Below are 27,954 nucleotides of genomic sequence, written 5' to 3'. Positions count from 1 at the left end.
TGATGGCATACAGGCCAAAATTAAACATTTCCCTTTGAATGTTCACTATCCCTGAAAGATTGTGCCGCAACATGAATGCAACAAGTTCTTGCATCCTTATTGTGATAATTTCAAAAAGTGGTATTCCAGTAAAAAGTTCTGAATTATGGCTAAACTGGGTTTACGTCACAATGTGCACGAGGTGTTAAAGCTGACATCACTGGTGTTACATGACATGTCTAGTATGTGGCTCTGCAACAACAGTGTGCATTGTAGTGTTCAGGTGTTTAAAGAAAGAAAAAGAAACAAAAATCTGTCTTCTCGAGGAGGTTAAGTTATAGAAAAAATGTTAAAGAAAACAGCAAATAACCTCTGATGTTAATCTAAGACAGAGCACCTGCTGCTTACAGTCAACAGTGCAACCACAAATGGATGTGTGTGAAAACTGGATACAAGTATTTCCATGAAAGCACTGAGACTCGAGTGATGTCTTTAAAAAAAAAAAAAAAGAAGAAAGAAAGAAAAAGCAAAGTCTTCCTCACATTACTGTGATATACTCTGTGTGGGGGGAAAAAAAAGAAAAGAAAAAGTATCCACCCCTTAACGTATGCATATATTCACTGTGACAAATACTTGCTGCAGAATGTGTGCATGTTCATCACACCAGAAAGGATTGGACACTCAAACACCAGTGATATAGCATCATTGATGAGAACAGCAATAGCAGTTAAACTTGTCAGATACACACAGACCATCAGCTTTGTCACATCTTCAGTCATTTTCAAACTCAATTTGTCAAACAAACTTGTCGTGAGGTCAATATATAAAAACAACTCTAATGTTAAACTCGGCAGGTGATGAGTAAGCTGTCTATAACAATTGATTCTAGCTTTCTCGCTCTTCTCTTTCAAACAAATGTGATCCAGTGAGTGATTGCCGAGATGACAGACACCATTTACAGACAGTAACAGGCTTGTATAACATTCAGTAACACATCATGACTCTGATGAAAGTGAGAAATGTGATATTTGTTGTTACATTTTGACAATGTAAGTATCTATTCACTAACGTTATGCAGGAACGTTTGCAAGTGCTCATTGTGTCTTTTAACTGCTTTTTTTTTCTCCCCCCCCAAGTCAACTTGTAAATGAACACAGAAGACGACACACACTCCATGATCAGATAAACACAGGAGACACACGAGGCTTTGAGCGGCAACACTTGACATGCACCTCTCGCTACGCGGGTACACGTCATCTGAGTAAAAGACCTCTGCGATTCCTGCAGAGGAGGGAGGATTATTGCCAATGAGCTGACCTTTTTGTAACCCCCACGATTGTTGAGAGGTGCAGAAGTGTTTTCGGACAAAACCATGTGAGTACAAGGTAAGCACAGGGGCTTGAGGGCAAAAGCATGAAAATTAGCAAAAGAAACAAAAGGAGAGGAAGGGGCCAAAACAACTGGAGTATTTTAAATGAACCATTTTCAAAAACAATCCTAATTAGCTCAAATCCTTTCACCCTCTGATGCCATCTGTGGGTGCTGCTGCAAATGGAAAAAAATACGCCAATTCTGTCTAGTAGAAAAATACAGCGCAAAAAACATAAGAGGTGTTAATGCATTATGGAAAATGGCAGCAGCTGTGCAGGTAAATGACAACAATTTCTCTGAAAACATGGCAAGAAAAAGGTTTAGCTGTGGTTTAGCGCACATAAACTAAACAGCGCAATTCAAGTGGTAAATATTGACCAAATAAAATACCCCCCCCGCCCCAGTTGAATTGAAACTCTGGATTTTATTCAAGTCAGTACATGTTGAAGCCTAGCATGAGTGTGGTTCAAACCCCCCCCCCCCCCCCCCCCCCCCCCCCCTTCACACCACCGCCCGCTATCCACTACTGAGGGTCTTCATGACTCAGTCTAACTTGAAGCGCGCACAGGCAGACATTTATGTTTGAAATAAAAATACATAATTAATCTTCACTCTCCTCTTCTGTCTGGTGGTTTTTCGAAAAGGAGGACAGAAAGGTTGCAATAGATACTGCAGCGAATATTCTTCTGGAGCTAAAAAGCTTATCCAAGGCCTCAATCACAGTAAAGACGGGGGGGTGCGTGAGTGACCTTCATTGTCCTCTTTTTTTTTTTTTCTTTTTTTTTTTACAGAAAGAAGAGCTTGAAGAAGAAAAAAGCTGTCAGTCAAGTCTTTATATTTACAAGCTTAGAAATATACAGTGGGAGGGACAGATGGGTGAGAGAAAAGGTCTTAGCAAGAGAGGAATATTATTTACAACAGGTACTCTGGAAAGAAGAACAAGTGTTAAACTCAGCTGCAACACAAATCTCATCACTTCAAAATGAGAAATACCTTTTTTTTTAAGACACACAGCACACACATCCATTTTCTTTCCTCTGTACCCCCCATGAGACCCATACCTTCTCTTTTGCTCTCCTGCTCTCTCTCTCTCTCTCTCAGGAAATGTAACCCAAGAATTCACACAAGTAGGAAAACTGTAAGGGATTAAAACAAGATGACCAGATGTGTAGTTTCTATTCTGTGTTTACTACCTGTGTTTTCTACCAATGGTTATGTGACTCCTAATGAAACTTATCTCCTGTGTATGGAAGGATGGGAAAAATAAGGGTAGATTTAGGGTTACATGACACTCTGCACTATGTAACTGATAACTTCTTACTGTACTGTACAGTGTAAGATGACTGGCTGGCTTGAAGCATGATTTAATCAGCTATTTACACACAACTGAAGGTAGTTTTAATTCAAGCTAATTAACAGAGTAAAAGATATCTAGGCTCATACCAGCAGGGCTAACACACACACTGCGCTGGGTTTAGCTAGATGTGTGGCTTGCGCTTCTCATTCAGCATGTCGTAGATGACCACTTCAGTAGCGCGGGGGTAGGAAGGGTCTCTTCTGCGCATGGAAGGGACCGCCTGTGAATGGAGGACCGGGTCGCTTGCCGCCGCGAAACCCCCCTACGGGGAGATCTTTGTTAAACTGCTGAGAGGGGGTTCGGCCTCGCAGCAGAGGTCTCTGCGGGATGGGGACTGAGAGGATGGGGGGGCGAGGGCTAGGTAGGTTCAGGAGGGGGACAGGGTTAGAGGTTTGGTTGCGGGGCTGAGCTGGAGGACTGGCGGGGGGTTTCTGGAGAGAAGGGGCACCGGATTGAGCGAGAGGGCGAGCAGGCATGGTGTCGGCTGCGGGGGAGTTGGGAGTGGAGGGGGAGGGTGTGGAGGATGTGGGAGACGGGGATGGAAGAGGTAGATTCAGGGGCTCCTTCACTCTGCCCAGTAAGGGTGGAGGAACACCGGGGGTGCCTGGGCGGTGGAGTGGGGGTGCGTGGCGGGGGACAAAAGGCTCTTTAACTGTGCCGGGACGGGGAAGCTTAGGAGGCTCGCCTAACAACGACGACATGAGGGGAGGAGGGGTCACTTTGTTTCCTCTGGGCCCCATTCCCCCTCGCTCTGCACCTTCAGGTCTGACTGGGGGAGGAAGAGATAGGGGACGGTCAACGGGGACCAATACTCCCCCAACCATGACCGCTGAGGGCACAGCGGAGAGTGTAGGTGGAGGGGAAGGGCGCTGCGATACGGGAGGCGGAGGGGGTCGAGGGATTGGCGGAGGGGTGCTGAAGAAAGGGGATGTAGGAGGAGGATGCTGGTGGAGGTGTGATGGAGGAGGAGTCTGCATGTTCTCTGTGTGGTAAGGCATTTGGAACGGCGCTTGGGGGGGAGGCGGATGCGAGTGAGGATGGGACGGAGGAGGGTGAAGATGTGGAAGGAGGAGATGGGGGGGAGGAGGAGGCATGGAGGGGGTCATGTCCTCAGTGTTAAGAGGAGGGGGGACAGAATGTGGTGAGGGAGGCTGAGGTTCCATGTATTCCTCCTCTTCATACCACATCGCGCCGCCTGGCCGACTGCCGCCCCCTCCCCCTCGCCGAGAGCCTCGGCCAATCACGCGGATGCTCTCTACTGTCTTGATGCGCTCTCCTGCAAGCGGCCGGTTTGAGTAGCCCAGAGTTTGGATGGGTGCCCCTTCGGTGCAGGGCGACACTAGTGTCTCAATACGATGATACTGGCCGTCCTTCCCATCCCCACCTGGTGACTCATGACTTTTCCCCTTGTCCTCTCTTTTTCCGCTCAGACCGCCATCATCTGAGCCGGTGCTCGCCTTACGAGAGCCTGCGGAGGGTCTCCTTTCTCCCATCACTCTGGCGTTTCCCATCATCTTCAGCTGGCTGTGTTGTCCATCTTTCTTACCCTTCATCATCTCATTACTAGGGGAAGAGGCGACAGCAGCCTGCTTCCTCATCGCTTCATCGTCCTTTAACTTCGTGCCGCTCCTTTTCCCAGCTCCGTACCGGGAGAAGGAGGAACCCGCAAAGTCTCCGTCGTTGTTGCTTCCTGACGGGGTGATCACAGCATCCCAGGGTTCGCTGCGGTACGCCGTGGGTGAGAGATTATGACCTCCGGATGACCCTAGAGACTCTGGCACACTCCCGGGTGTGTCCATGATCTCATCCTGGGTGGGGGTGCCAGCAGCCTCATCTCTCACTGGGGTCCCATCCACGCCGTCTGGACTGACATCACCTAGAGCCAGACTAAAACCTGGATTACCCTGCAAGAAACTGTTGATTTTGGATTCTAGGCTGGGGGGAGAGGCAGACAGAGCTGAGGGACGAGGAGGGGGAGGAGGAGGGGACAGCTGTCTCTCTTTCTCCCAGTCTCTGGTTCTCTCAGGTGTGTCTCGTTTGAGGCTGTTCCCCAGTGCGGGTTTTGTTTTTGGGGTGGTTGGGGTGAGTGGGGTTTTGACTGTTGATGATTCTGGGGAGGTGCGGGTGGGAGGAGTGGGGGTGGTGTTTGTCACACTTTGCAGGAGAGAGGACAAACCTGCAACGAGACAGAAATAGACGGGGGCAGAGAAGAAGAGATGACAACATACGAGACGATTAAATAAGGTGATTAGTAATCATTTTTTTCATGTGAAATACAAGAAAAGTGTGCTTGTGTCTTACCTGGTGTGTTTGTTTTAGACAAAGCATTGAGTATGCCTTCAGGTGTGATGTCAACACGTGACAGGATGCTGGCCAGGGCGGGGCTCGGAGGAGTCGCTTTGGAGGCTGCTGATTGGCCAGACGGGGTGGTGGGTGTTCCCGGAGACGGTCGAGGTGACGAACTAGCTGCTGGGATGCAGACAAGAACATAAAGCGATGGCATCAAAGCTATAGCACAAATTCCAGAAATGACTAAAATGCATAAAATTTATCTAAAAGTCAAAGCTACGTTTTTTATGTTCTGTAGACAACATGCAGGTCACAGATCCGATTTTTATAAGACCAACTGATCTAAAATAACTCAAATACTTTTGAAATACCCCAAATCAGAAATGTATCTTTTGATCCATTTGATTTTGTCCAAATAACCCATGTCAGCCATTTTACGAGCAATACATTAATACATGGTATAAAATGACATATAAACGGTATAAAATGGTAGGAAGAAAAAAAAAAAAAAAAAATCAGGTTATAAAACTCCAAATGGTAAGAATTGCCTCTCATAACAAGAATAAAAACAGGCTTTTACGATTTTTTGTTTCATGTTTAACACACTGAATTGGCAATTAGAAAACACTCAAAACTGTATGTCGCCCAGGTTATAAATATAGATGGAAATAATGACATTAATTCTTTAATAAGTAATTTACAGCTAAAATGAGTCGAATAATTAAAAGATAGGCCTTCCATGTTTGGTTTATGATGAGTCATTCCAGTAGTAATAGTTATAATTTCACATAATTAGGCCAAAACGCACTGAGAGCGATAACCGACGCCTCATTTGACGCGCGTCATTTAATGTTCCTGTGGCGCACTGCGGGCATCAGATTTGAAATGCCAACACCACAGAACCGACACACATTCGTCCTGTTGTTCTTTGTGTTTACTGCTGTGTTAGTTGGACGCAATGAATGAATGAAAAAGAGAAATGCAGAAGAGGAAAATGATACTAAGAGCTTCTGTTTCCACAGTAAATCATCTGTGGAGCGCTTTATGGTTATTTATTTGTGCTTTAGAACGTACCCGCTGTGAAATAATCAGAAAATACCACTTTATTTCTCTCATTCACTACCGCTCGCTCTCCTCAGCCACTGCCACGCTGTCTCTCTCTCTCGCTTTCACCATGTCTCTTTATCGGCTGCAGAAAAAACAGCTTTGGTTTCTGGGTGCTCATTTGACGCTCCAAAATTGAAACGAGGTGGGCGCCTCTTAACGCTTTTAATACCTGTTCGGCCATTTAAAACGATGAGGTGTACTTCAAAACGCTTTCAGTGCATTTGGGCCTTTCCAAACTTGCTAACGCTACACTGATGAGAAAACAACAGTTGATTCTGGCTCATACAAAGTGAAAATATCATCTGTGATATTTTATTCATTCAGTCAGAACTGGGAATTGAACTATGCCACACACATTTTTAAATCCCCACTTTTAGCTACAGGTTTTGATCATTGTTTCATGTTCCCTCAATTTCCAAACGCACCTGTACTCTTCATGGCAGATGTGAGTGAACTGAGAATGGAGCTGATCTTTCCCAGGTCCACCTTCGCCAGATTGACTCCCAGAGGGTTGGCTGCAGTATTCTGAGCAGTGGTCGAGGTGGGAGTCACTGGGCTTGTGGCAGCAGCAGTAGTAGCATTAGTCTTAGAAGCTTTCGTAGGTGTGGTTGGAAGCTTCGACACGGCATCCAACTTTGTCGTCTTGGCAACAGCAAGGGACGCCTTGTCTTTCTTGTCATCTGCTCGTGAAGACAATTCAAAGAGGTCATACATTTTCAGATATGAATCACAATATTGAAGCTGGAATATGTACATTTCTCCACAGTGCAACCTCAAATCGGACTAAACAAAACTATTGTAGCCACTAACCCCCTGCTGAGACAGCGTCTTCTTCATCAGACACGTCCATGTCTTCCATGTCTCTGTTGTCACAAGGTACTTCTCCTTCATCCATGGCCTTTCCATCCAGCTCTGGATCCACCTGGGCTCTGCTGGCCCCTAGTCCCAAAAAGGGTGAGTCAGAGCCTGTGGGGGAGGGGGCGTCTTCAGAGGGCGAGGGGACAGGAGAATCTTCAGGTCCAGGTAGAGTGGACTTGAGTGAATCCAGTTTTCTTTTAAGACTGGCCACACGGTTGGCGAAGGCGTTGTACGCCTGAGTAGCAGAAAGAGAACAGAAGAAACAAAAGTAAATATGATGTTGTTACCAGTTGTCATTGTTACAAAGAAATATGGGAACAATGGGTTTAAATGACAATATTTTTGAATATTGAAACAAAAAATTACATGAATCCATAATTAAGAAATAACTGCTAAAACTTTTTCGAATTCTTTGCTCAAAACTAAATCTACTGATATTTATGTCGCCAAAGCGTCGTCCAAGCACGACCCAGAAAGAAGATGATGAAATCGTTTGATCCAACACTCACATTGGCCACGATCTTGACCTCCTTGTACTGCATCTCGTAGAAAATGTCTGCGTTTCCCAATGCTTCCAGCAGAGGAGGCCCTGTTTTTAACTCTTTCTCCAGGAAGCTGACGAACTCCTGTAGCTTCAGACTGCCATCTTCAAAGTCCTTCGCAAACTTGTTCCCTCCTGCCTTGTCTGGAACGAGAGACGACGGACACACACAGAGGGCAGCAGATAAACACAAGGTTTTCAGTTAAATACAGTCAATGTCATGATGGGTTTGGCTGATGTATAAGTATTTAGTTTAGCCACAAAGATCTCACTAGAAACAAGGGGAGCTAAATTTTTCAACTAAAGTAACTGTTGGAGAAATAAAATATCATGCAAGATGAACAGGACTGCAACTAACAATTACTTCCATTATAAATTATACTGCCAATTACTTTCTCAATTAATTGTTTCTTCTATGAAATGTCAGAAAAGTGAAAAATAACAAGGTGAAGTCATCAAATTACTTGTTTTGTCTGATCAACAGTCTGAAACTTAAAGATATTCATTTCATGATCACATTAGACAAAGAAAAGCAGCAAATCCTCACAATTAATATCTGGAACTTGGGAATGTTTGGCATTTTTTGCTTGAAAAATTACTGAAATTATTATTCAATAATCAAAAAAAGTTGCAATTATTTTTCTGTCAATCAGCTAATATATTAATTGACTAATCGTTCAGCCCTAAAGCTGACCACACACACAGTTTACTTGTGTGACACACATGTAGCAGGTGTACAAGAAATAGTCTGATGTCTCCACTATGATGTGTTCTTTTCTGTTTCAAGATATCATATAAAAAAGGAGAAAAATATTGAAGTGCTTGTTATGTTTAAGTTTAAAACATAAATCATAGGATAATAAATGTGTGTGATGACGTCTGACCTTTGAGCCTCTTGAGGGCCTCTGTGCTGCAGACATCCACTCTGAGAGTCGCCAGCTGCTTCTCCCTCAACTCTTCCTCTGCAACTGCTCGCTTATATCTGGACAACTGTTCAATGAGGGAGTGGGGCTAGAAACAAAGAAGAGAGGTAAGTAGATTGCAATGTTTTAGACACGTTTTAAACATAAATGCAATGTAAGGCAAGATCTTTAAATAAGACTTACTGTGAACTCAGCTACAATCTTGGACTTGAGGGCAGCTTTCGTGTTGGCTGGTGCTGCGGATTTCAAATGAAACATGAACTTTAAAAAAAAACAAACTCACAGCTGCATCTGAAAATAATCTGATGTATATGATTAGCTTCAGGAAGTGACTGCACTTTCAGATTCACATGATTACTTCAGGGTGGAGAGTGGAAAACGCTGAAGTAACAAACTGACCTTTTGCAGGTGGAGCCTCTTTGTCTTTTTCTTTCTCCTTTTCTTTTTCCTTTTCCTTCTCCTTCTGCTTCTCTCGCTCTTTTTCCTTTTTGTTCAGGTTGGTTTTAAACTGGGCGATGAGCTCCTCGGGATACACACTGCGCTCCTCCCAAATCGTAAAGATCCTTTCTACCGACTTACGGACCTTTCCGTCTCTGACAATGCAAAATAACAACAACACATCTCAATACCAGCAGAAAGGGATGACAGAGCATTTTTTAAAATTTGAATACCAACACAGAGAAGGTTCAATTCAGCCATGTAGATTTAAAAAAAAACAACAACAACAACATACAGATGTGATGTCAGACCAATGCTACAGATGTATACAAACTCTGTACTCACTTGATGAGCTGAGCAGCGTTCGGCAAGACCTCTGCGAAGGATGAACGAAAGGCAATGGCGTTCTTTCTTTTGCAGTTCTGTATCACATCATTGGCAAGGTAGAAAAGATTCAAGCAATGATTGTTGTCAGCTGGGGAAAAAAAAAAGGAGAGGGAAAGATAAGATTAAGAGTATAAATTACTCCTCGGGGTACACAAAGATAAGAAACGGTTTTGGATGCAAGAATCTAGACAAACAATTCACGTTAAGCTGTTTAAGATCATACAAACAATACACATGTGTCTGAATAGAACCGGATTCATGACGGCAATGCAGATATTTGGGGATTATACTGCATATATTCTGACAAATGACTGCCACACCTCCATACTTACTACAATAAACACTCTCAGCTGTAATATGCTGCTCTGCAAACTCAGGCAATATGTAATGTTACTGAAACTATGTAATAGTAACATTAATATTCAAATAGTTGCCCTTTAAATTACAAGTTGCATTTCTCTTTGCAATATGTAATGTGTTTGTTTTGTTTATGCGTCATCATATAAATGGATACAAAAACAACCGTCATAGGTAAATAGCAGCTAATGATGAAGCTTTTACTGACAGGCTTTAGTTCACTCACAGATTCGGATGTCTGTTTCCATAGTCACGCATCCATTTCCAAAATTAATACAACATTGACTAGAACACAATGATTTCTGCTGCAGTGCTTCCTAAAATAGATTAATCGGTATCCTGATTTCACCAGTTCGATTACAGCCAGCGAGCAGAATGGTTTCTTCTTACAGTGACTTTCAGATCTAAATCCCTCTACTATGACACATTTTGTTAGATTTCAGCAGGTGTTGCCATCTCAGTTAGTCTAAAAGACACCAGATTAATACTTTAGTAACAACAGCAAATCATTTCCATAGTCAATGCAAAAGGGACTGTATGTTAACCTCTAGTTTCAGCTGATAAAAAAAAAGAAGAGGCAAAAAGCAAGACGGCAAGGTGCAAAATTAACTTTTTTGTCCACTGGCCAAATCGTTAGTGAACGTTCGTATTTTACCAGCCACTCGATAGATTACCATTGGTTTTTTTGTTGGCTGGTGAGTGAAGTAAATCTACCAGCCACTACCAGAAGGTGAAGTAGACAAAAGGAAAAAAGCAACTCTGTGAAAATACAATTATATCTGTGGTGATGTGCTATTACACGCAATAGGTGAAGCAAATATTCAGATTTTGTCAAGTAAAAACTAGAGTCCTACCGATAATGGAGTTTACATCATTGGCAAACACACGGTTATCACAGATTCAGTATATCTGTGCATATACTGACAATATGCAAACAGGCACTCCACTGTTTACATTAACAGATCCTTGCTAAAAATTGTTTTTGAAAATATTTTTACCTGAGTTCTTTTACCTTTAAATATCAGTATTAGCATTAACACCTTAAAGTAAGTATTCCGGCTTTTAAAGTAAACAAGCATAAAAAAAAACATGGAGGTTTCTGAACATTTATTTAAGCCTACAATAAGTGTCATCCAGTAGTACCTGGATGACTGTTGTTTTCTTCTACCAAACTGTTTACAAAATAGATTCACAATCATGCTTGAAATAAAATGAGTGTGACGCAAGTTGCACATACAACCTTGAGTAGCCAGAAATAACAACAACAACAACAACTATCAGTCCTCTATTCAAAGTCAACACACACACTCATGCACAAACAAACAAAACAAACTGCATTAATCACTAAAAAAAATACAGTTATGATACCCAAACTGCAATTCAAGATTTCTGAAAAACAATATATCTGTACAGAAACTACGTCTTAAATATAATTTCATCTCACCCTCCGGGACTGACACACAGTTAAATAATAATAATAATAATAATAATAATAATAATAATAATAATAATAATCTTGAAAAGCAAAGAGCTTCACTTCTAAATGACATTACAAGCATATAAAACACTGAAAGAATGAAACATGTTTGTAACTTGAATGAGCCAATTAGTTTAGAAAATATCCACAGATATGCTGAGGAAACTATGTTTACATGTACATACATAAAAAAACATGAAATATTTAAAGAATCATAACTTCTGTCTCTCATTAACTGAGACTGAGATCAAGTTTACAACCGAGTTTGTGACGTCTGTATATGATCCTTTTTTTTAACATTATAAAATTATTGCTTCTTCTGCTGAAAAAATACAATTTTGAAAATGTTTTCTTAAATCTGGTTTTGTCACTGAAAATGTTACACCAGGGCAATGCCATTGAGATGAAAACAAGGGAGCGCTTTATTTAATATAGATTACATATAAATAACAAAGATTGTGAGATTATTTTTGAGGTATGTGTACACTATTGATGTAACAAAAAAATAACACATTTATGTTCTACTTGGGGTTTAGATATTAATGACTGAAAATCATTTATTGTGCATTTTCTGTGTTGCATATTTTTTAAAAAAAAGTGATTTCTCTGAATATAAAAATATATATAATACTTAATCGATACATGATTCAGTCCAATGTAATTTCAAATGTGTAACATACATTCAAAACTTATCATTGAAGCAGTAAAACGAACAAAGAACAATATTTTCCCCACAAAACTGTTTTGCATCCTCTGATATTGTAAACACTTCTCTGATGCCAAGAATTAATTTGAGCACTAATTCAAGTGATCATGTTTCCACATGTGAGTAAATGTGTAGTAAATTAATGTTTAGGTCACTTCTGTTCATCCCCTCCTAAAACATAAACACACAGAAAAATCTATACTGCATCCTATCAGGCTGCATTTGTATCATCCTAACTGAAAGTAAAGTCATGAGTCATATTTTTAAACTCACACTGGATCGTGTTTATTACTCGGTGTCACCGCAGTACGTTGTTTAAGCATTGATTAGACAAGCTCACTTGCCGAGCGACTAAAATACAGAAACACAACTTCTGCTACAAATATCTCAGGAATGATGTGTTGTCAGTGAAGTTCGGAGACACACCGCAGTTTATAGATCATTTCTGACACTCGTCTCACACACCTGAAGAGCTTTTTTTCCTCCGTCGTGCACAAATAACAAAGCCTAACTTTGAACTAAAATAAAAAGATGACGTGTACTGGAATGAACACAAACAAGCAAAGTAAGAAAAACAAAACAAACTGTTGTCTTCTTTGAAAACTGGTTGGTATGGATCATCTTTAAGATGCTCAAAATGTTTTAGACCTTTTTAGACATTTAGATTGTTTTTTGAGAAAAGACCAACTGTGTTGCAGCCTACAGCCACCAGCATGGATGACTTGCCTCTTGGTTAGTTGGCACAGCTCGCTATCAGACAACAGCGGCTTAGCCAGCACACAGCAGTTTTATAGTCCGTCGTGTTTTGTCAGCACAAGCATTATCGTGCGTTGATCTGTGGGCACTGGGCAGTGATGCGGTGGGGATAAAAAAATGCCTACATGATGATCTGACTGAGACACTGATGATTCAAGTAGGGAATCCCTGATTACAACGGCCATATTTTAACAGTGAAGCCTTTGAAAGATCCGGCAGATCTACATGACAGAAATAATCAGGGTACACATGTTTTTCCTACTATTGTCACTGCTGCTAAATTTGCATGACACCGTCCTGGAAACTTCACATTTAAGAAAACTACAATTTTCCTCCAGAGATAATTTCATAATGTGGCTTTTTTTCCATCAGCTTTCAATATATTTTACTCATTTTGTTTAACTTAGAGTAAGACTGGTAAATGATTTCTGAATTAACACATCGATGCTGTTAAACTGATAATCTTTGCATCAATGTCACTATTTAGTTTTCATGTACATTTTCTTATAAAGTGTTCTAATAGTTGATCTTATTAACGTACATAAATTGTTTTACAAACATATTAACATCCAAATTGGCAACTTGTAACAAAAATTCAAGCAAATACAATCCAATAAATCTGTGAAATCCTGTTTCAAACACATTTAACTCATATTTTCCTATATTTCGCCCCATTTATTAGCATTTTTATTAGCTTCATCATAAACAGGCTATTCTTTCTTCATATCATATCTAAGCTGCTATGTAAACAGTTTCAATCAGTCTAGTATTAACTTCATGATCAATCCATCAATCCTTACACAAACTAAACTACAATATATTTTTATTGTGAATTTCTATCTTATATTATTTATTATTACTTGATTTTTTGTGTATATTTTTAATTGTTATGCACCACAACACCGAGGGAAATTCCTTGTACGCGTAAAGCTGCTTGGCAATAAACCTGTTTCTGATTCTGATAAGAAACCAAATTTCTTTCCAAAAAGCGATGAGAAACTCAACTTTTCCAACACCTGCCACAGTGACAACTAAACACAAAAATATTTCCATGTAAATGAGTCAAGTCCACTAAGTAGTGAAAACAGAATTATTCTCCACAGATTAATAAAAAACTAATTCCTGGAGTGATGAACAAAGTCATCAACCAAAAAACAAAATATTCCAACTATTAGTCTGTTAAAGCTCTCACTCTATTCTCACTCTACCAAAAACAACACAAAGGCTCAAATTACAAACTATGTCTTCATCAAGCACTATCAACATCCATTTGATTTAATCCTCCACTCGCCAACATAAATGACCAAAGCACAAAATATGTGGGATACTCCTCCGTTCTCCCACACTCAGCTGAGAGCCTGATGATGATCTGTAAATCTATTGAACCATTCTTCAGTCTAGGCTTTAAAAGCAACCATCTTAAAACACAATAATCCCTCTAAAACATGTTTATTATTCTTCTTAGTTTCCACAAACTGGTGTTAACTTGGAGACCATGCTCATTTCTGTAAACCTATGCTGTTGGACTCTAAATGAATCCTTTAGTTGTATATAATAGAAAAGCAGCATCATAGAAATATTATGCACGAGTCAGAAGGTGGATTCTTAGAGTGGATGGACGCTGAAGCAACAGACGAGATGAACTATGACTTAACAAAACAACCAAGTGAAAATAAAGTATGTCCGTTAAACTGATGATATTGCATTTCGTGCACGAGCTCAAACTACATGAGGAAGTACTGTTCAGTGACTTTTCCACCTTGAATTTATTACCTCTCCCAACAATGGGTTCTTTCATATTAATAATTAATTGGTTAGATAACTGAACAGATGTGTATATAGTTGGGAACATATCAAAAATAATGTTCAAAACCTATTCAAAGCCACTTCTTTTTTAAGATCATGATCATACACCACTACAATAATTTATACAGTGACTCCAGCAAGTTTGGCTTTTGTCGAATATTGACAACATTACTACAACCTCTGATACGTCTAGTCCAAAAAGTGGAGATGGACTTTTAAATCATCATTTGCAGTATTTTGCAGTATTTCATGCAGGCCTCTCAAATAAGAAAAAGCTATATGGAGGACCTCTGTTGACACTGGCTGGATCTATGTGCAGTTTTGTAATATCTAAAATGTCTTGGTACAAATGTAGTTGCAAAACAAGTTTTCAGAGATGCTCATCATAAAGTATAAAGAGTTGGGTTTTTTTGAGACAAGAACACTTTTCATCCACTGCAAATTTGTTTCTTGATTATCAGCAATACAGCTTCAATGATTAGTTAATTAATGGATTAGTTGCCAACTATTAAATTAATCGCCAACTATTATTGCAACAAATAACTAATAATGCCAAATGCTAGAAGTCTATTTCAATTGCTAAAACAATGAGTTTCAACAAAAAGGAGAATATGTTTGACTCAAAATTGAAAAATTTCTCAGACAAGCTCTGTAATAGAAATTCAAGCCCAAGACCTGTCAGACTAAAGTGACACTAGTGACTATCTCTGCTTGTGATGCTTCACTGACAAGAGACTTCAAAAGGTCTGCTTTGTTTTAGGTTTGACATAATATTTGAATGTACATAGCTGCTTGGTCAAAACATCCAATTCTAACATTAAAATCACAATTACGTAAGTTTATCTGCACCCAGTTTGATATTTTACAAATATTGATACTCTCTAGTTTAGAGAAACCTTTGTGAATTCAAGACAATTTGACTAGCGAAGCAAAAACCAAATATTTTGAGAGCATTACTGTAAAGTTCATCAATAATTTACATTGTGACATTGAATTGCGCCTCAGTATCTCTCCAAATACTTTTTTTTTTTAAACCAAATTAAAAAATCTGCTTAAACCTACTCAGCTCTGTAACCACTGACTCTAAATTTCATCTCATAGTCTTCTCATGAACGCAAATAATCTTGCTTTTAAATTTGACATGCTTACATTATTAATTTCTGGTTGACATTGTGGGTGTGTGTGATGTGCTATTGTGTGTAGCTTTGTATTATGTGTCCTGTGTGGGTTTTTTTTTTGCTTTGTACTGTTTGTTATTGTGGTATTATATGTTTTAATTGTGACCTGCTAAAGGAACTGCAGATGAAAATTAGCTATAAGCTAACTCTGGTACAGTACATAAAATGGTAACATTTATGTTTAATACTGTACGTGGTCCAAATAAATACATAAATAAATCTTAAATTGGAAAGAACTAATGCTCATGATGAATGGGGAAAAAAAAAACACCTGTCAAGCAAACTGAAGGTCAAAATTGGATTTTTATACAGAAACAAATCATGTTTCTCTTCTGCTAGTTGAAAGACCATCATACAATCTACAACTCTGTCTACATTTGATTATGATGATAATATATATACACAGTATGCATGCTTCTCCCTCCACCTGTATTTCTGTGCACTGCTCTTCATCACCAGTGATACATTCCTCACTCACTATTGTGTCTTATACAAAAAGGTGGGACAGTCCTCCATAACAAACAGAAGAGAGCAGCATTGTTTATTTATAAGGCTGTACTGCAAAAACTGCCTAATTCCCTCTGCTTTCTGCTTACATTTAAATACAGTACTTAACAATGTCAGGTCACAGGACGTTTTAACATTAGTTGAACCTCCTGTTCACACTAAATTTGGAAAAATTGGGTTCAAATAATGTGCTGTGTATAAATGGGATGAGCTGCAAAAAATGTGTAGTTACACTATCTAATTTCACTTAAACATTTTCAAAAGGCTGTATGTATGTATTTGCAATCTCTCTTATAATCTGCTTTTTCTTAAAAATGTGTGTGTGTGAATTATCTGTGCATCTGTCCATGCTTAAACTGTATAAATATATATTTATCCTTACACACAGGTCTCTCTTGAAAGTTAAAGAATAAATTAAAATAAAATAAACTATGATTTCTGTTATGGTACACTTTCCATTTACCTTGTTCAGCTAGGTGCTCTACAGAAATATTAACCACTGCATCACAAACACAACCATGCATGTTAGGCGACTAGTCCATATGCAGAGCAGAACTTGCACACAAAAAGCAGCGACTAAAGCCTAAATTTAGCTTTAACTAACTCTAACTAAACACGTTGCGAAGCACCTTGATTTAAGGAGTTAATTGCTTAAGATATATGGCGACGTGCACGGCAATTCTTCGTTAAAAAAAAACACTATCAGTCCATCAAGAGTAACGTAACAGGGAGGCCCGAGTGTAAACAGTCACTAGCAGCAAGACGTTAGCGGCTAATTTTAAGTAACTTACTGACAGCAATGCCAGCATTACTTTTTTAAAAATGTAGCCGATTAAAGATTGAAATTCAGTTTAGGAATAAAACAACAGTGTTTAAAAATGGACTGCATTGCCGTGCACTTCACCGGAAAGCCGATCGCGATCAACTGCATTTGAATTAGCTAAAAGTGAGCTAGCTTACGCGTTAGCTCCTGTAAGTTAGCAAGCTACTCACATTTCTTGAGCCACTTCATCCAGTAGCGAACGATAAGGCCGTGGTGCTTTTTGTTTTCAATGCACCAGCCTGAAAGTCCCTGTATTGACTCCATAGTGTTGGATATTCCTTGAAACCGCCGGTCCAAAGACGCTTCCAGAGCAGCGTTGGAGCTGCGGGCTCCAGAACCGGCCGCCATCTTTCCCTGTTGTCTTTTCGCAGGCTGGTGATGAAGATGAAGAAGCTAACGTAATGAGGACGACTCCGGAGGGAAACACGCCCCCCATGTATGAAGCTGAACTTAGCTACGGGGTTGAGGGGAAAGTTAAAAATCCTCTCCAGACTCGTATTAAGACGTATAAAGATACTCTGCTTGGAACAATAATGTGTGTCTGATACGGTTTTAGCTCATTAAAATCATTTAAATGTCATCTCCTGTTTCTCCCTCTTTTAAAGAAAAAAAATCCAGAATCTATAAATATGCAAATATTGTTCATTTCAAAAGTTTTAGCTGCTGGACACAAGATGTACTTCATGGTAAAGTTTGATTCTCAGTGTTTGTGCACTGCAGGCTTCCACATCAAATATATGCAGGATACTCATTCATCCCATGATCATGGCCATCAATCCAGACATAAATTATACTATAACATATTTTATATATTTTTAATGTAAAGTTCTATTTTATATTATTTATGACTACTTGATTATTGTGTGTATTTTTAAATGTTATGCACCACAAGACCAACCATTTAATCCTCCACTCACCAACATAAATGACCAAAGCACAAAATATGTGGGATACTCCTCTGTTCTCCCACACTCAAGTGAGAGCCTGATGAAATCTGTAAATCTATTAAACCATTCTTCAGTCCAGGCTTTAAAAGCAACCATCTTACAACACAATAATCCCTCTAAACATGTTTATAATTCTTCTTAGTTTCCACAAACTGGTGTTAACTTGGAGACCATGCTCATTTCTGTAAACCTATGTTGTAGGACAATAAAGAAAACCTTTAGTTGTATATAACAGATTTTTGGTGGAGGGGAACTTTAAACCCAACTGAGAGAAGACAGACACAAATCTGTTAAATTTTCTTCTTTTTATTTAAGGCTGTGACTGAAATGTTACAGAGAAATATAGCTACAAGTGAGTCAAAGATTTGTCTTTCCTCCAAAAACAAAAAATATGGATTTGGGAGCTCTCCATATGAACACAATAACTCGTATAATGTTGTAACGTTACTCAGGTATCTTTTCAGGTTGACTGTAAATGTGTTAGCACAACAGAAGTGCAGCCGTTCTTCACTGATGGGGTGGGCTTTTATTATCTGCTTGACTCAAACAGGGGTTATTATCAGTGTACATGGGGGGTTTCATCACAAAACTTCAATCCTAACATAATCTGACACCATTTCTCATCATCACATAAAGCCTCAGTAAGTGATTTACATCACACAGTGCAATCTGTCAGGTTGTATTCAATAATAGATAACAAAATATCTGACAGAATACCCTTCCACCAAAGAGATGAACACTGATGCAGGCACACACACATACCGCCCTACACATAACACATACACACTCTGATCTGTCACACATTCTCACGCACACACACGTCCACACAGGTTTATTGTTCCTCTTTTTCTATGTTCAAGTCTCTTGATTAACTCTGTTTCAGCCCCAGCTGAAGCGAGCCAGTCAGCAGGAAGGTGTGGCTGGCTGTGAGGCTGTGGGTCTGGGGGCTTGTAGGAAGGGGTGGGGTGGGGAAGGGGACTGACTGAAACTAGGAGCTCGACTGGCAGGTTTCAGTCATCTGTGCTATCCAACACGCTCTGACTGAGAGCAAGATCCCAGTAGTGTTCTGTGCCGTGTTTCTTGAAGTGTTCCCTGGCCATGCTCTCGGTGGGGCACTGCTTGAACTTCATCTCCCCAAAACTACGTTCTTTAGCTGTGCCCTGGAGAACCAAGAGGAATTATTAGACTCGAATGAGGTCGCAGACAAAAAAAAAAATCCAAATAAATGTTAATATATTTAAGTAACAACATGACGATGCAGATACTCACCTCCCAAATCAACCAACACTTGTTGTTCCTCTTTGTATCATCATCACCATCTGGATCTAATAGAAAATCAATAGTAAGGAGTTTAGTATCCATGAAATAAGCACCAAGATAAACTAGCAAAAAAAGAATCAAGTGTCAAGTCACTCTTACCGTCTCTTTTAGAGTTATGTTCCTCCCATTTGACTCTGTGCATCATCAGCCTCTTGAACTTTTTCTGGGATTTGGGGCCTAAAATAAGAGGAAGAAATTCAGATACAGCATACTTTTGAAAGACTTTGATTGTCCAACCATTTTTTTTTTTTTTTTTTTTTTTTTAAATCAAGGGCTAATATAGAAGCCAAACATGGTAGAACTTAATTCCCTTAAAGGACCAGTGTGTAATATTTAGTGGCATCTAGCTGAACAGACATGACAGAAATAAATAACAGTCATAAGCATGTTTTAATTAGTGTATCATCACCTGAAAATAAGAATCTTTGTGTTTTTGTTACTTTATAATGAGCCCTTTATATCTACATAGGGAGTGGGTCCTCTTCCACAGAGGCTGCCATGATGCACAGCCATGTTTCTACAGTAGCCCAGAACTGACAAACCAAACACTGGCTCTAGAGAGGGTCTTTCAGGGTTTTAGCAAGTGACCACCGTAGGTTCTCCTACATGCTTGGAAGGGAAGTGTGAGGGGAGGTGTATTCCTTTGGTTGCGATCTGCAACCTCACCACTAGATGCCGTTAAATCTTACACACTAGTCCTTTAAAATTAATATAGAGACTTGTAAAGGTGCAAATATTAAGTATTAATTACATTACTATATTTAAATATAAGGGGCAGTGGTGGCCTAAAGGTTAGAGAAGCTAGCTCTCCAATATCCTGGACCACAGATATTTTTCTCCTCACAGCAAATGTTTATTACAACTCACGTCATTAAAAAAAAAAGGTATCAACTGTGGTATATGAAAGCTAAAATTTGATTTTATTGCAAGAACTAACAGGCTAGAATTAGCAACAATGCGGATGCGACAGTAAGCTTGAGAATCATTTTCCTATACACATGTCAGTTTTATCCTTACCTCCCTCCACCACAACAAGGTTGACATCTTTGTGGAGAACTACTGTGCCAGTCAGGTACAGCTGGTTGGCATTAGCCTCCACTTTAAACTTCTTAGCAGGATTTTGCAGGTTACGGATCCTGTATGGGGATGGTACGGTGCTTAAATTAGACACAACATACAATACAGTACATTTGAACTACAGTATGTGCTCTCTCCCTACAAATACACACCTGTACACTGCGATAGAAACACCATTAGTGAGGTCTTCTTTTAACTTCTTGACCTTCTTCTCTTTCCTCTGCTCTGCTGTGAGCTTGCGAGCTGCATTAGCCTCCTCATGAGCCCTGCAGGGAGGGGGACACAATTAGAAAGACTGTTAAGAAAGCTTTTGTTTTCCATGGATAATCATTCAATATGTTGAATGGGAAAATTCAGAATGGTGCAAGCAGTGTAGAGGTTAAATGTGTTACTAACTTCTGTCTCTTGGCCATCTGTGCTCTGACGTGGGCCTCTACTTTTGTAGGGTCCTGAACCGCCTCCGTTCCCAACACTCTCATCAGGTTGGAGATGCGTACTAAGAAAATTCAAGCAAACATTAGCTATGTTCTGTTTGATCTTGCATTGCAGTGATTTGGATTAACAGTTATTTGTGTGCATGGCTACCTTTTGGTTCTGGTGGAGGCATCAGTCCGAGACGGACCTTTTCTTGCATTTCTTTTTGGCCTTCCCGGCGTGTCTGTCTTCTCAGTTTCTTCTGTTCTTTCTTTGTCAGGTATACACCCAGCGTTACTGGCTTATCTGTGTCAACTGAGGGTAAAAACACAAATATGGTAATCATTCCAGCAAATTATTATGGTAGTAATGAAAGAAATACCATTATTGTTACATTATAACACGATTTGAACGACCAAAACAGATTTCAAGGGAAATTTGAACATCTACAATTCCATGACAAAGGGACAACTCCATCTGCTAAGAAAGACTGAGACAATTTAAAGCTCTGGAAAAGCTACTGATTAGAGATTGTTGTGTCAACAAATTGGCTCAGGACTTAGGCCCTATTCACATCTCGCATTAACATGTATCTTCAGTGATCCAATCACAAGTGGACACCTCTAAGGCTACATGTGCTGTTCTTCCTCATAGTACTTTCTGTAACTAAGCAACCAACCAAAGAGTAGACAATCTGCTTCCTGTTAACACCGGCACACGTATGTCCAGTGTACGTGAATGGTCATGTGATATGCGAGATTATTTCTGAACGGAGGTCGTTTTCGTTTTAACATGAAAACGTTTTAATGTGAACGTAGTCTAAGTACATCAGTTCACACCTGACATTAGAATGCGTACCCTCATTCATCTCGGGTCACCACTTGTGATCAGACCTCACTTTCTCACTGTATATGCAAATAAACATGTACATCGTTTCACTTTGCAGTGCAGTAGAGACTCTCAAACTGAGCTAAAATGAAATGAGTACACATAAATTAGGTAAATAAACATAGTCTCTACTGCGTTTTGCTGTCATTTATGGTCAAGCTAGGTTTCTTCTCTTCGAGTGTTTTTTTTCTTCGAGGGCAGGGCTTAGCCCCTCTGGCTCCACACACAAAATGGAGCAAAGGAGAGACAGACAACGACAACTACTGGGGGGGGGGGGGGGGGGGGGGGGTGTTAATGCCATCTGTCAGTGGATCAGTGGATCACCAGCGTCCTGACAGGCAGGTGAGGCTGGGAGAATTCACTTCTGGTATACAGTCAGCTTTGGTGCTCCCCAGGGATGTGTCCCCTCCCCACTGCTCTTCTCCAGCTGTTAAACTCCTTCAGTTTACAGACGACACTACGGTCATCGGACTCATCAAAGATGGCGACGAGTCTGCATATCAGCTGGAGGTTGAACAGCTAGTGCTCTGGTGCAGTCAGGACAATTTGTAGCTGAACACGCTAAAGACTGTGGAGATGACAATGGACTTTAGGAAATACCCTTCAGCACTGCTCTCCCTCACAATATCCAACAGCCCTGTGTCAACTGTGGAGACCTTCAAGTATCTGGGAACTACCATTTCCCAAGACCAGAAGCGGGAGACCCATCAACTCCATCCTCCAAAAGGCCCAGCAGAGAATGTACTTTCTGCGGCAACTGGGGAAATATAGCCTGCCGCAGGAGCTGTTGAGCCGTTTCTACACACGTGCACATCAATCACAGTCTGGTTCAGAGCAGCCAAAAAACAGGACAGGAACAGACTGCAGTGAACAGTCAGGACAGCAGAAAAAATGTCCTGCCCACCCGCCAGGACATGTACTCTTTAGGAAACAGGCAGGGAAAATCATTACAGTTTCCTCACACCCTGGACACAACGTTTCTCAACTCCCCCTCTCCAGCAGGCGCTACCGAACCCTGTATACCATAACTACCAGACAAAAGAGCAGTTTCTTTCCTCATAAATAGCTGACCAGTATCATCTGCTATGCCATAACTACCCATGTCTTCAGACAGTTATTACACCCTGCTTCACATCTACAAATACTCATACATAATCACAATTTCATTCCTATATGTGATGCACATTATTGTTATTTGCACTACCACACATGCACTAACACTGTATGTATATTGTTTGTTTTTTATATAATCTGTATATTTCTTGTGTATTGTCTGTAAATAATATGTACACTCACTGTATATTTTCGGTTTGCTTGAGAGACAGCAATAGCCGGAACCAAATTCCTTGTGTGCGTTAACATACTTTGCCAATAAAACTGATTCTGATTTATTAAGCATGCACAGCTGGTATCCAACACACCATGAAATGAGACTACCTGTGCACTATATGTAAATGCTATATTTCATTTCTGTAGACTGTTTCACTGCCTGATGGTAGCTTTTTGTAAGCATACTTCTACCTCCTAAAGAAAATACTTTTGGGAGAGAAATATTTTTAAAACAAACCTACTTCTGAAGCAATTTTAACAACGTACAGACAATTTATTAGACCTTATATACACTTACCTGGAGGGCTAATTTGAGCAGGATGTTCTACCAGGTTGGTCACACCAAAGAGCACCAAATCTTCAAATTTTGTTTCTGGAGTTCTTCATAGGATAAAAAAAACAACATGTCAGATAACTACAATCAGTTTATCAAAGTCCATTCAGAAAAACTGTAGTTTCTTACATTTCTACGTTGGTGGGCAGGATGTAAGAATCCCACCACTCAATGCTGGGCACCTCGAATTCTCCAATCTCCTTCTTAGGGGCAATCAGGGCCAGTTTGGTGGATGCCTGGATTCCTGTCTTCTTAGCTGCCTGGGCAATCTCACACTGTAACCTATCCAACTGGGCCTGATTGACCAAAAAAAAAAAAAAAAAAATCAACAATGCAGGAGGAACAAAAAACAATTTGCTGTGAATCATCCAACAACCAGGTTGAGACAAGCACCGACACAAAACTTTTATGGGTTATATCCAACCTTAGTTCTAATTCTTTGAGCAATCTTCTCAAATCGCCCCTGTTCGTGGAATTTGAAGCTCTTGCGAGGGCGCTGAGATGCTGCTAAAGACAGACGTTGGTCAAAGTAAGAAGTGGACTCCAAGTCCTCCCCTGGTTTCTCCTTCAGCTGCTGTCGGAACTGTTCTCTCTTTACTGCTCGAATGTTGGCTACACAGAGAGAGAGGAAAATAAAGCAGTGAACATAAAAACAAGGAGATAAGATTGTTTGTGTGCATGTACGTACTGTGCATGTATTAAATCACTGAATACATACCTTTTAGTGTGGGCATGCGGTGTGTGAGTTCAACCTCTTTGCCACTGGCATCCACAGTTCTTCCTTTGTCATCCAGAATAAGAGGTGTAGGCTTATTCACCTCCTTGACTTCCACTTTCCTGTAGAGGCACACACATAAAAAGCAGTACATTTTCACACTGCCGCAATTATTTCATTTTTGATCTCATGTCTTCAGATTTTAAAAAGACATTACTCACGGTGGAGCAATTCCCATGGCATGCAGGTTAGCTAGTGCCACTAGGTTGTGAGGCCCAGTGTTCCCCAGGGCTCCGAGGATCCCAGGTTTCATGGACAACTGGGACTGGATGCGAGCCTGTAGCTCAGCAGCCTTGCGAGCCTTCTCGATAGCATCATTCATGAAGCTAGCAGCCTGGGAGGGAGCGATAGATGAGCCACCACTTGCAGCTGCAGAAGCGGGAGTGCCAAGAAGCCGCGACGCTGGAGGGGCGTCCATCTGCGACTGTTGTAACCGCTAATGTCAAGAAGAAGAGAGAGTGGTGTCATTTGAATGGACTGTCTGAAATTATTGATATTTGGTATTCAGTATGAACAATCCTAAACATTAAAAAAAAAAAGTTATCTTATTACTGGTGCAGCAGGGACTGAAGAGGCAAAGCTCAGCTGTTTCTTCCTCTCTTCTATCTGTCTTGTGGCTGCTTCCATCATCTGTTTGATCTAATAATACAGAAAACCGGTTAGTAAATGCATAATAAAAACCTTAATTTTTATTGATAAAGTAAGCACACAGTACACATGTGCTGCACTCATGAGAAGGCAGTTATCTTGTACCTGCATTTTGGTGAGCATGCCAGGGCTCTCTGGAGGTCCAGGTATGACCTCAGGTTCCTCCACCTCCTCAAAACGAGGGACCCGTTTCCGCTTTGCAGCTGTCCCATCTCCTGAGTCCAGACTCTCTTGCACTGCAACTGTTTCAGCCTCATCACCGAACACATCCTGAGACCAACCAGCAAAAACAGAAGAAATATATTACATCATTACTATGCCAAACATGAGTGTTTGCACTTAGTATAATAATATAATTAAATGATTATCTAATATGATTTTCAGCATTTGTCAATTATCTCCACACTAGTTTTGTGTAGTAATCTGACTAATTAAATACATGCATTAAAGACATTGTATTGCTGACTGCTGATTGCTGTGTGTGTGTGTGTGTGTGTGTGTGTGTGTGTGTGTGTGTTTAGTCACTGTAATCTATGGTCAATAAATGGATAAGCTTTAAAATGATGATGAATAACAAAGATCCAGTTGTCTAACTGTTTACCTTCAGTTCCCTCTTGCGATTCTTTTCTCCAGCTCCTTTGTTGCCACGAGCACTGCGGCTCTCCTCCAGAGCTTCAAAAAGACGTTCCACAAAACCTCCAGCTGACTCGTCAAGGAAGGGACGCAGTTGGTCTGAAGAGAAACAAGCATCAAATAATCCAATACTCCATTAATCATTGCCGCAATAAAATAATCTCTTACTCTCATTACAGAGTGCTTTTACATGCACAGAAATAATATGATCACTGTCATTCAGATTCAGCTGATATTTACATGTTTCACACCAACCTGACTTCTGGCAATAACATGAGCAATGTCATTTTGGAAGTCAGTGCCTGACATTTGGGTTTGTGTCCAGAGGGATGTGCAATAGACAACAAGCAATCACACTGTCAACAAGTTATATTACTTGCAGCATTAAATGTTAAATTTGCTCTTGTGCACAGATATTATTTCCCCCGATTATGTCTGATCTAATAACTAAAATTGTGTTAAGAGGATCAAGTAAATGTGAAAACACATATAAAAGATTTTGTTAACACATGCAAGTGTCCCTGATCTATTTAATCAAGTCTGTGGTGTGCCTACAGCATTAAAATCATTGCTAAAAGTGATAATTTACCCAAGCAAATTAAACAACTTCTTTTAAAAGGTTGTACCTAAAGTTTAGATACCAAATAGTGACTGCAATCTTTATCTTTGATTCTACAGCCAAGAGAAGAACATGTATAATTTCTGTTTAGCAGTGTTCCTATTGATAAAATTAAACATGGGGAAGGAAGTGAACACATTTGCCAGTGGCCACATGAGCCATGTAATCTTACATTTACATTTTGTCATTTGACAGACGCTTTCATCCAAAGAAACTTACAAGGGAGGTCAGACAATCAATCCAGTCTTATATCAAATCTTGATGTATCACGATACAAAACACTATGTTTCAACTGTGCAAAAGAAAGTTACCTATGGTCTTCCTTTTGTCGAGTCCTTTTCCGACACAGTGCAAAGCTGCAGTAACCACAGTGGGCTCTGAGAAACCCAGCACCTTCTTCACAGTGCGCTCCACCCATGGCCTCAACTCCTCCACCTCCCGCTTAGGAAGAGACATCCTCTGATCTGCAGGACAGCAAGCAATTTATTACATGTTCGTCAATGCATACATTTGTTTTTTGTATGATTATTCTGGTTTTATTTGTCCTTGTTTGTCTGTTGGTTTGCTTGAGTGTGATCTGTTATTGCATGTGTTTTAACCAGTCTTGCCATCTTACCCCTTTTCCCCTTGGAGGACCACAACAAAATTTTATCTTTATTGTGTTGAGTGACTACAGTTTTGTATGTACCTTCTTTATTGTCAAATAAATCTGTCTGTCTGTCTACTGAACCAGATGATCACTATCACAGTGTTTCCTCTGTATTCATTTAGCAGCGGTGCGCCATCACAGCAAGAACATTACCACTACTGCAAGAGATAATGTTAAATCCACATTAAGACTGTAACTTGGCTTTAATGTTATCTAAAACATAAGTGTAATCCAGATCCTTTAGAAGCAGTGATTATATAATGATTAAAACATTGTTAACACTAGACCCTCAACTTTTAACATAAGTTAGACCCAAATACTTAGTCAGATATGGGAGAAAACTAGAATTATTACCCAGAGCACCACATCTGTATTAAAATTACAGAGGAATCACTGCTATCACCTACATAGCTCATGATCACAACAGCCTCGGTCGGTCAGTCATTCAAGCCGTGTTAGCTTCAGCTGCACAAAAACAAACCAGCTACTTACTATCTCTCTCTGTCACACAGACACAGTCAGTCCAAAACCTGCCGGTGTTTGTCAAAATGGCAGATTTTTTGTTACACTGGTTAACACATTTGCTAACCAGAGGTAACGTATAAGGTAAAATCCAATCACATCCGCCAAAACTCCCGGGTCGCATGCTAACTAACGTTAGCACACATCTAGTAAGCGAGCTACCAACAATAGCGAATAACTGCGTCGTTAAACTTACAAACCTGCAGATTCTCTTTTTATCCGATGTCAGATCACTTACGGTGCAGAAGTCATACCGAAAAAATCCAAGTTAGAAAAGCGTTAAACACTCTAACCGCTTAGTTTTCTCTTACCTGTGTGAAACTTTTCTGTTTTAGTCGCGCCGTTCACACGACGTTTCTGTACCAAGACCCGGAAGAGGAAGTAAACGCTTTGCTTCTTCTTTGCAGTCAGACTGCGCAGTTTCTGCCCTTTGTTTCCACTTAGCTGCAATGAGAGGAACTGCACTGTTTGTCTCTCCCTCAAGGTAACGCTTGTCTTTGAAAACTATGATGAAAAGTCAGGTTTGTAGACAGGTCAGCTATATTTAGAGGTTAATATTTGTACTAAGGTTAGTATTTGTTCATCCTATATATACAAATAGGTGACAAATTAAAGGAAAAACCAACATTTGGTTTTGGGCCACCATGTGCCACCACAACACCTCCAACGTGCTTTGGCATTGATTCTACAAGTCTCTGAACTCTACTGGAGGGATGAACACCATTGTTACAAAAGGTATTCTCTCTTTTGGTGTTTCAATGATGGTGGTGGAGAGCGCTGGCCAACACGTTGGACATAGGAGTTCAATTGAGTTGAGATCTGGTGACTGCGAAGGCCATAGCATGTGATTCGCATCATTTTCATACTCATCAAACTATTCAGTGACCCCTCATGCCCTGTGAATTGGGGCACTGTCATCCTGGAAGACACCATTCCCAT

The 27,954-nt window shown here is 40.2% G+C and overlaps 2 protein-coding genes across 5 annotated transcripts; both read right to left on the bottom strand.

Moving 5' to 3' along the window:
- Positions 1-666: 666 nt before the first annotated feature.
- On the bottom strand, positions 667-17,378 carry rprd2b (regulation of nuclear pre-mRNA domain containing 2b). 3 transcript variants are annotated; one of them, XM_044358603.1, is made up of 10 exons: positions 17,031-17,378; positions 9,209-9,338; positions 8,825-9,018; positions 8,609-8,661; positions 8,387-8,513; positions 7,471-7,646; positions 6,914-7,196; positions 6,529-6,786; positions 5,009-5,176; positions 667-4,883 (listed from the first exon to the last, which is right to left on the bottom strand). In XM_044358603.1, the coding sequence occupies exons 1-10, from the start codon at positions 17,206-17,208 to the stop codon at positions 2,878-2,880; spliced, it is 3,573 nt and encodes a 1,190-aa protein (XP_044214538.1). In that variant the 5' UTR covers positions 17,209-17,378; the 3' UTR covers positions 667-2,877. The 3 variants fall into 3 exon arrangements, with proteins under 3 accessions (XP_044214538.1, XP_044214540.1, XP_044214539.1); XM_044358605.1 differs by having other exon boundaries at positions 5,009-5,173; XM_044358604.1 differs by having other exon boundaries at positions 6,529-6,783; positions 17,031-17,377.
- A 719-nt stretch (positions 17,379-18,097) lies between these two features.
- On the bottom strand, positions 18,098-27,413 carry prpf3 (PRP3 pre-mRNA processing factor 3 homolog (yeast)). 2 transcript variants are annotated; one of them, XM_044358083.1, is made up of 17 exons: positions 27,327-27,413; positions 26,156-26,308; positions 25,194-25,324; positions 24,698-24,862; positions 24,497-24,583; positions 24,106-24,380; positions 23,888-24,006; positions 23,594-23,781; positions 23,299-23,465; positions 23,134-23,216; positions 20,790-20,933; positions 20,601-20,700; positions 20,357-20,470; positions 20,145-20,263; positions 19,227-19,304; positions 19,077-19,132; positions 18,098-18,967 (listed from the first exon to the last, which is right to left on the bottom strand). In XM_044358083.1, exons 2-17 carry the CDS (start codon positions 26,298-26,300, stop codon positions 18,818-18,820), a joined length of 2,121 nt encoding a protein of 706 aa, XP_044214018.1. In that variant the 5' UTR covers positions 26,301-26,308; positions 27,327-27,413; the 3' UTR covers positions 18,098-18,817. The 2 variants fall into 2 exon arrangements, with proteins under 2 accessions (XP_044214018.1, XP_044214019.1); XM_044358084.1 differs by lacking the exon at positions 27,327-27,413 and adding an exon at positions 27,216-27,317.
- Positions 27,414-27,954: the final 541 nt, after the last annotated feature.

This window comes from Thunnus albacares, chromosome 8, assembly GCF_914725855.1.
Source record: "Thunnus albacares chromosome 8, fThuAlb1.1, whole genome shotgun sequence".
NCBI classification, from domain to species: domain Eukaryota; kingdom Metazoa; phylum Chordata; class Actinopteri; order Scombriformes; family Scombridae; genus Thunnus; species Thunnus albacares.
This window is presented reverse-complemented; position numbering and strand designations above follow the sequence as displayed.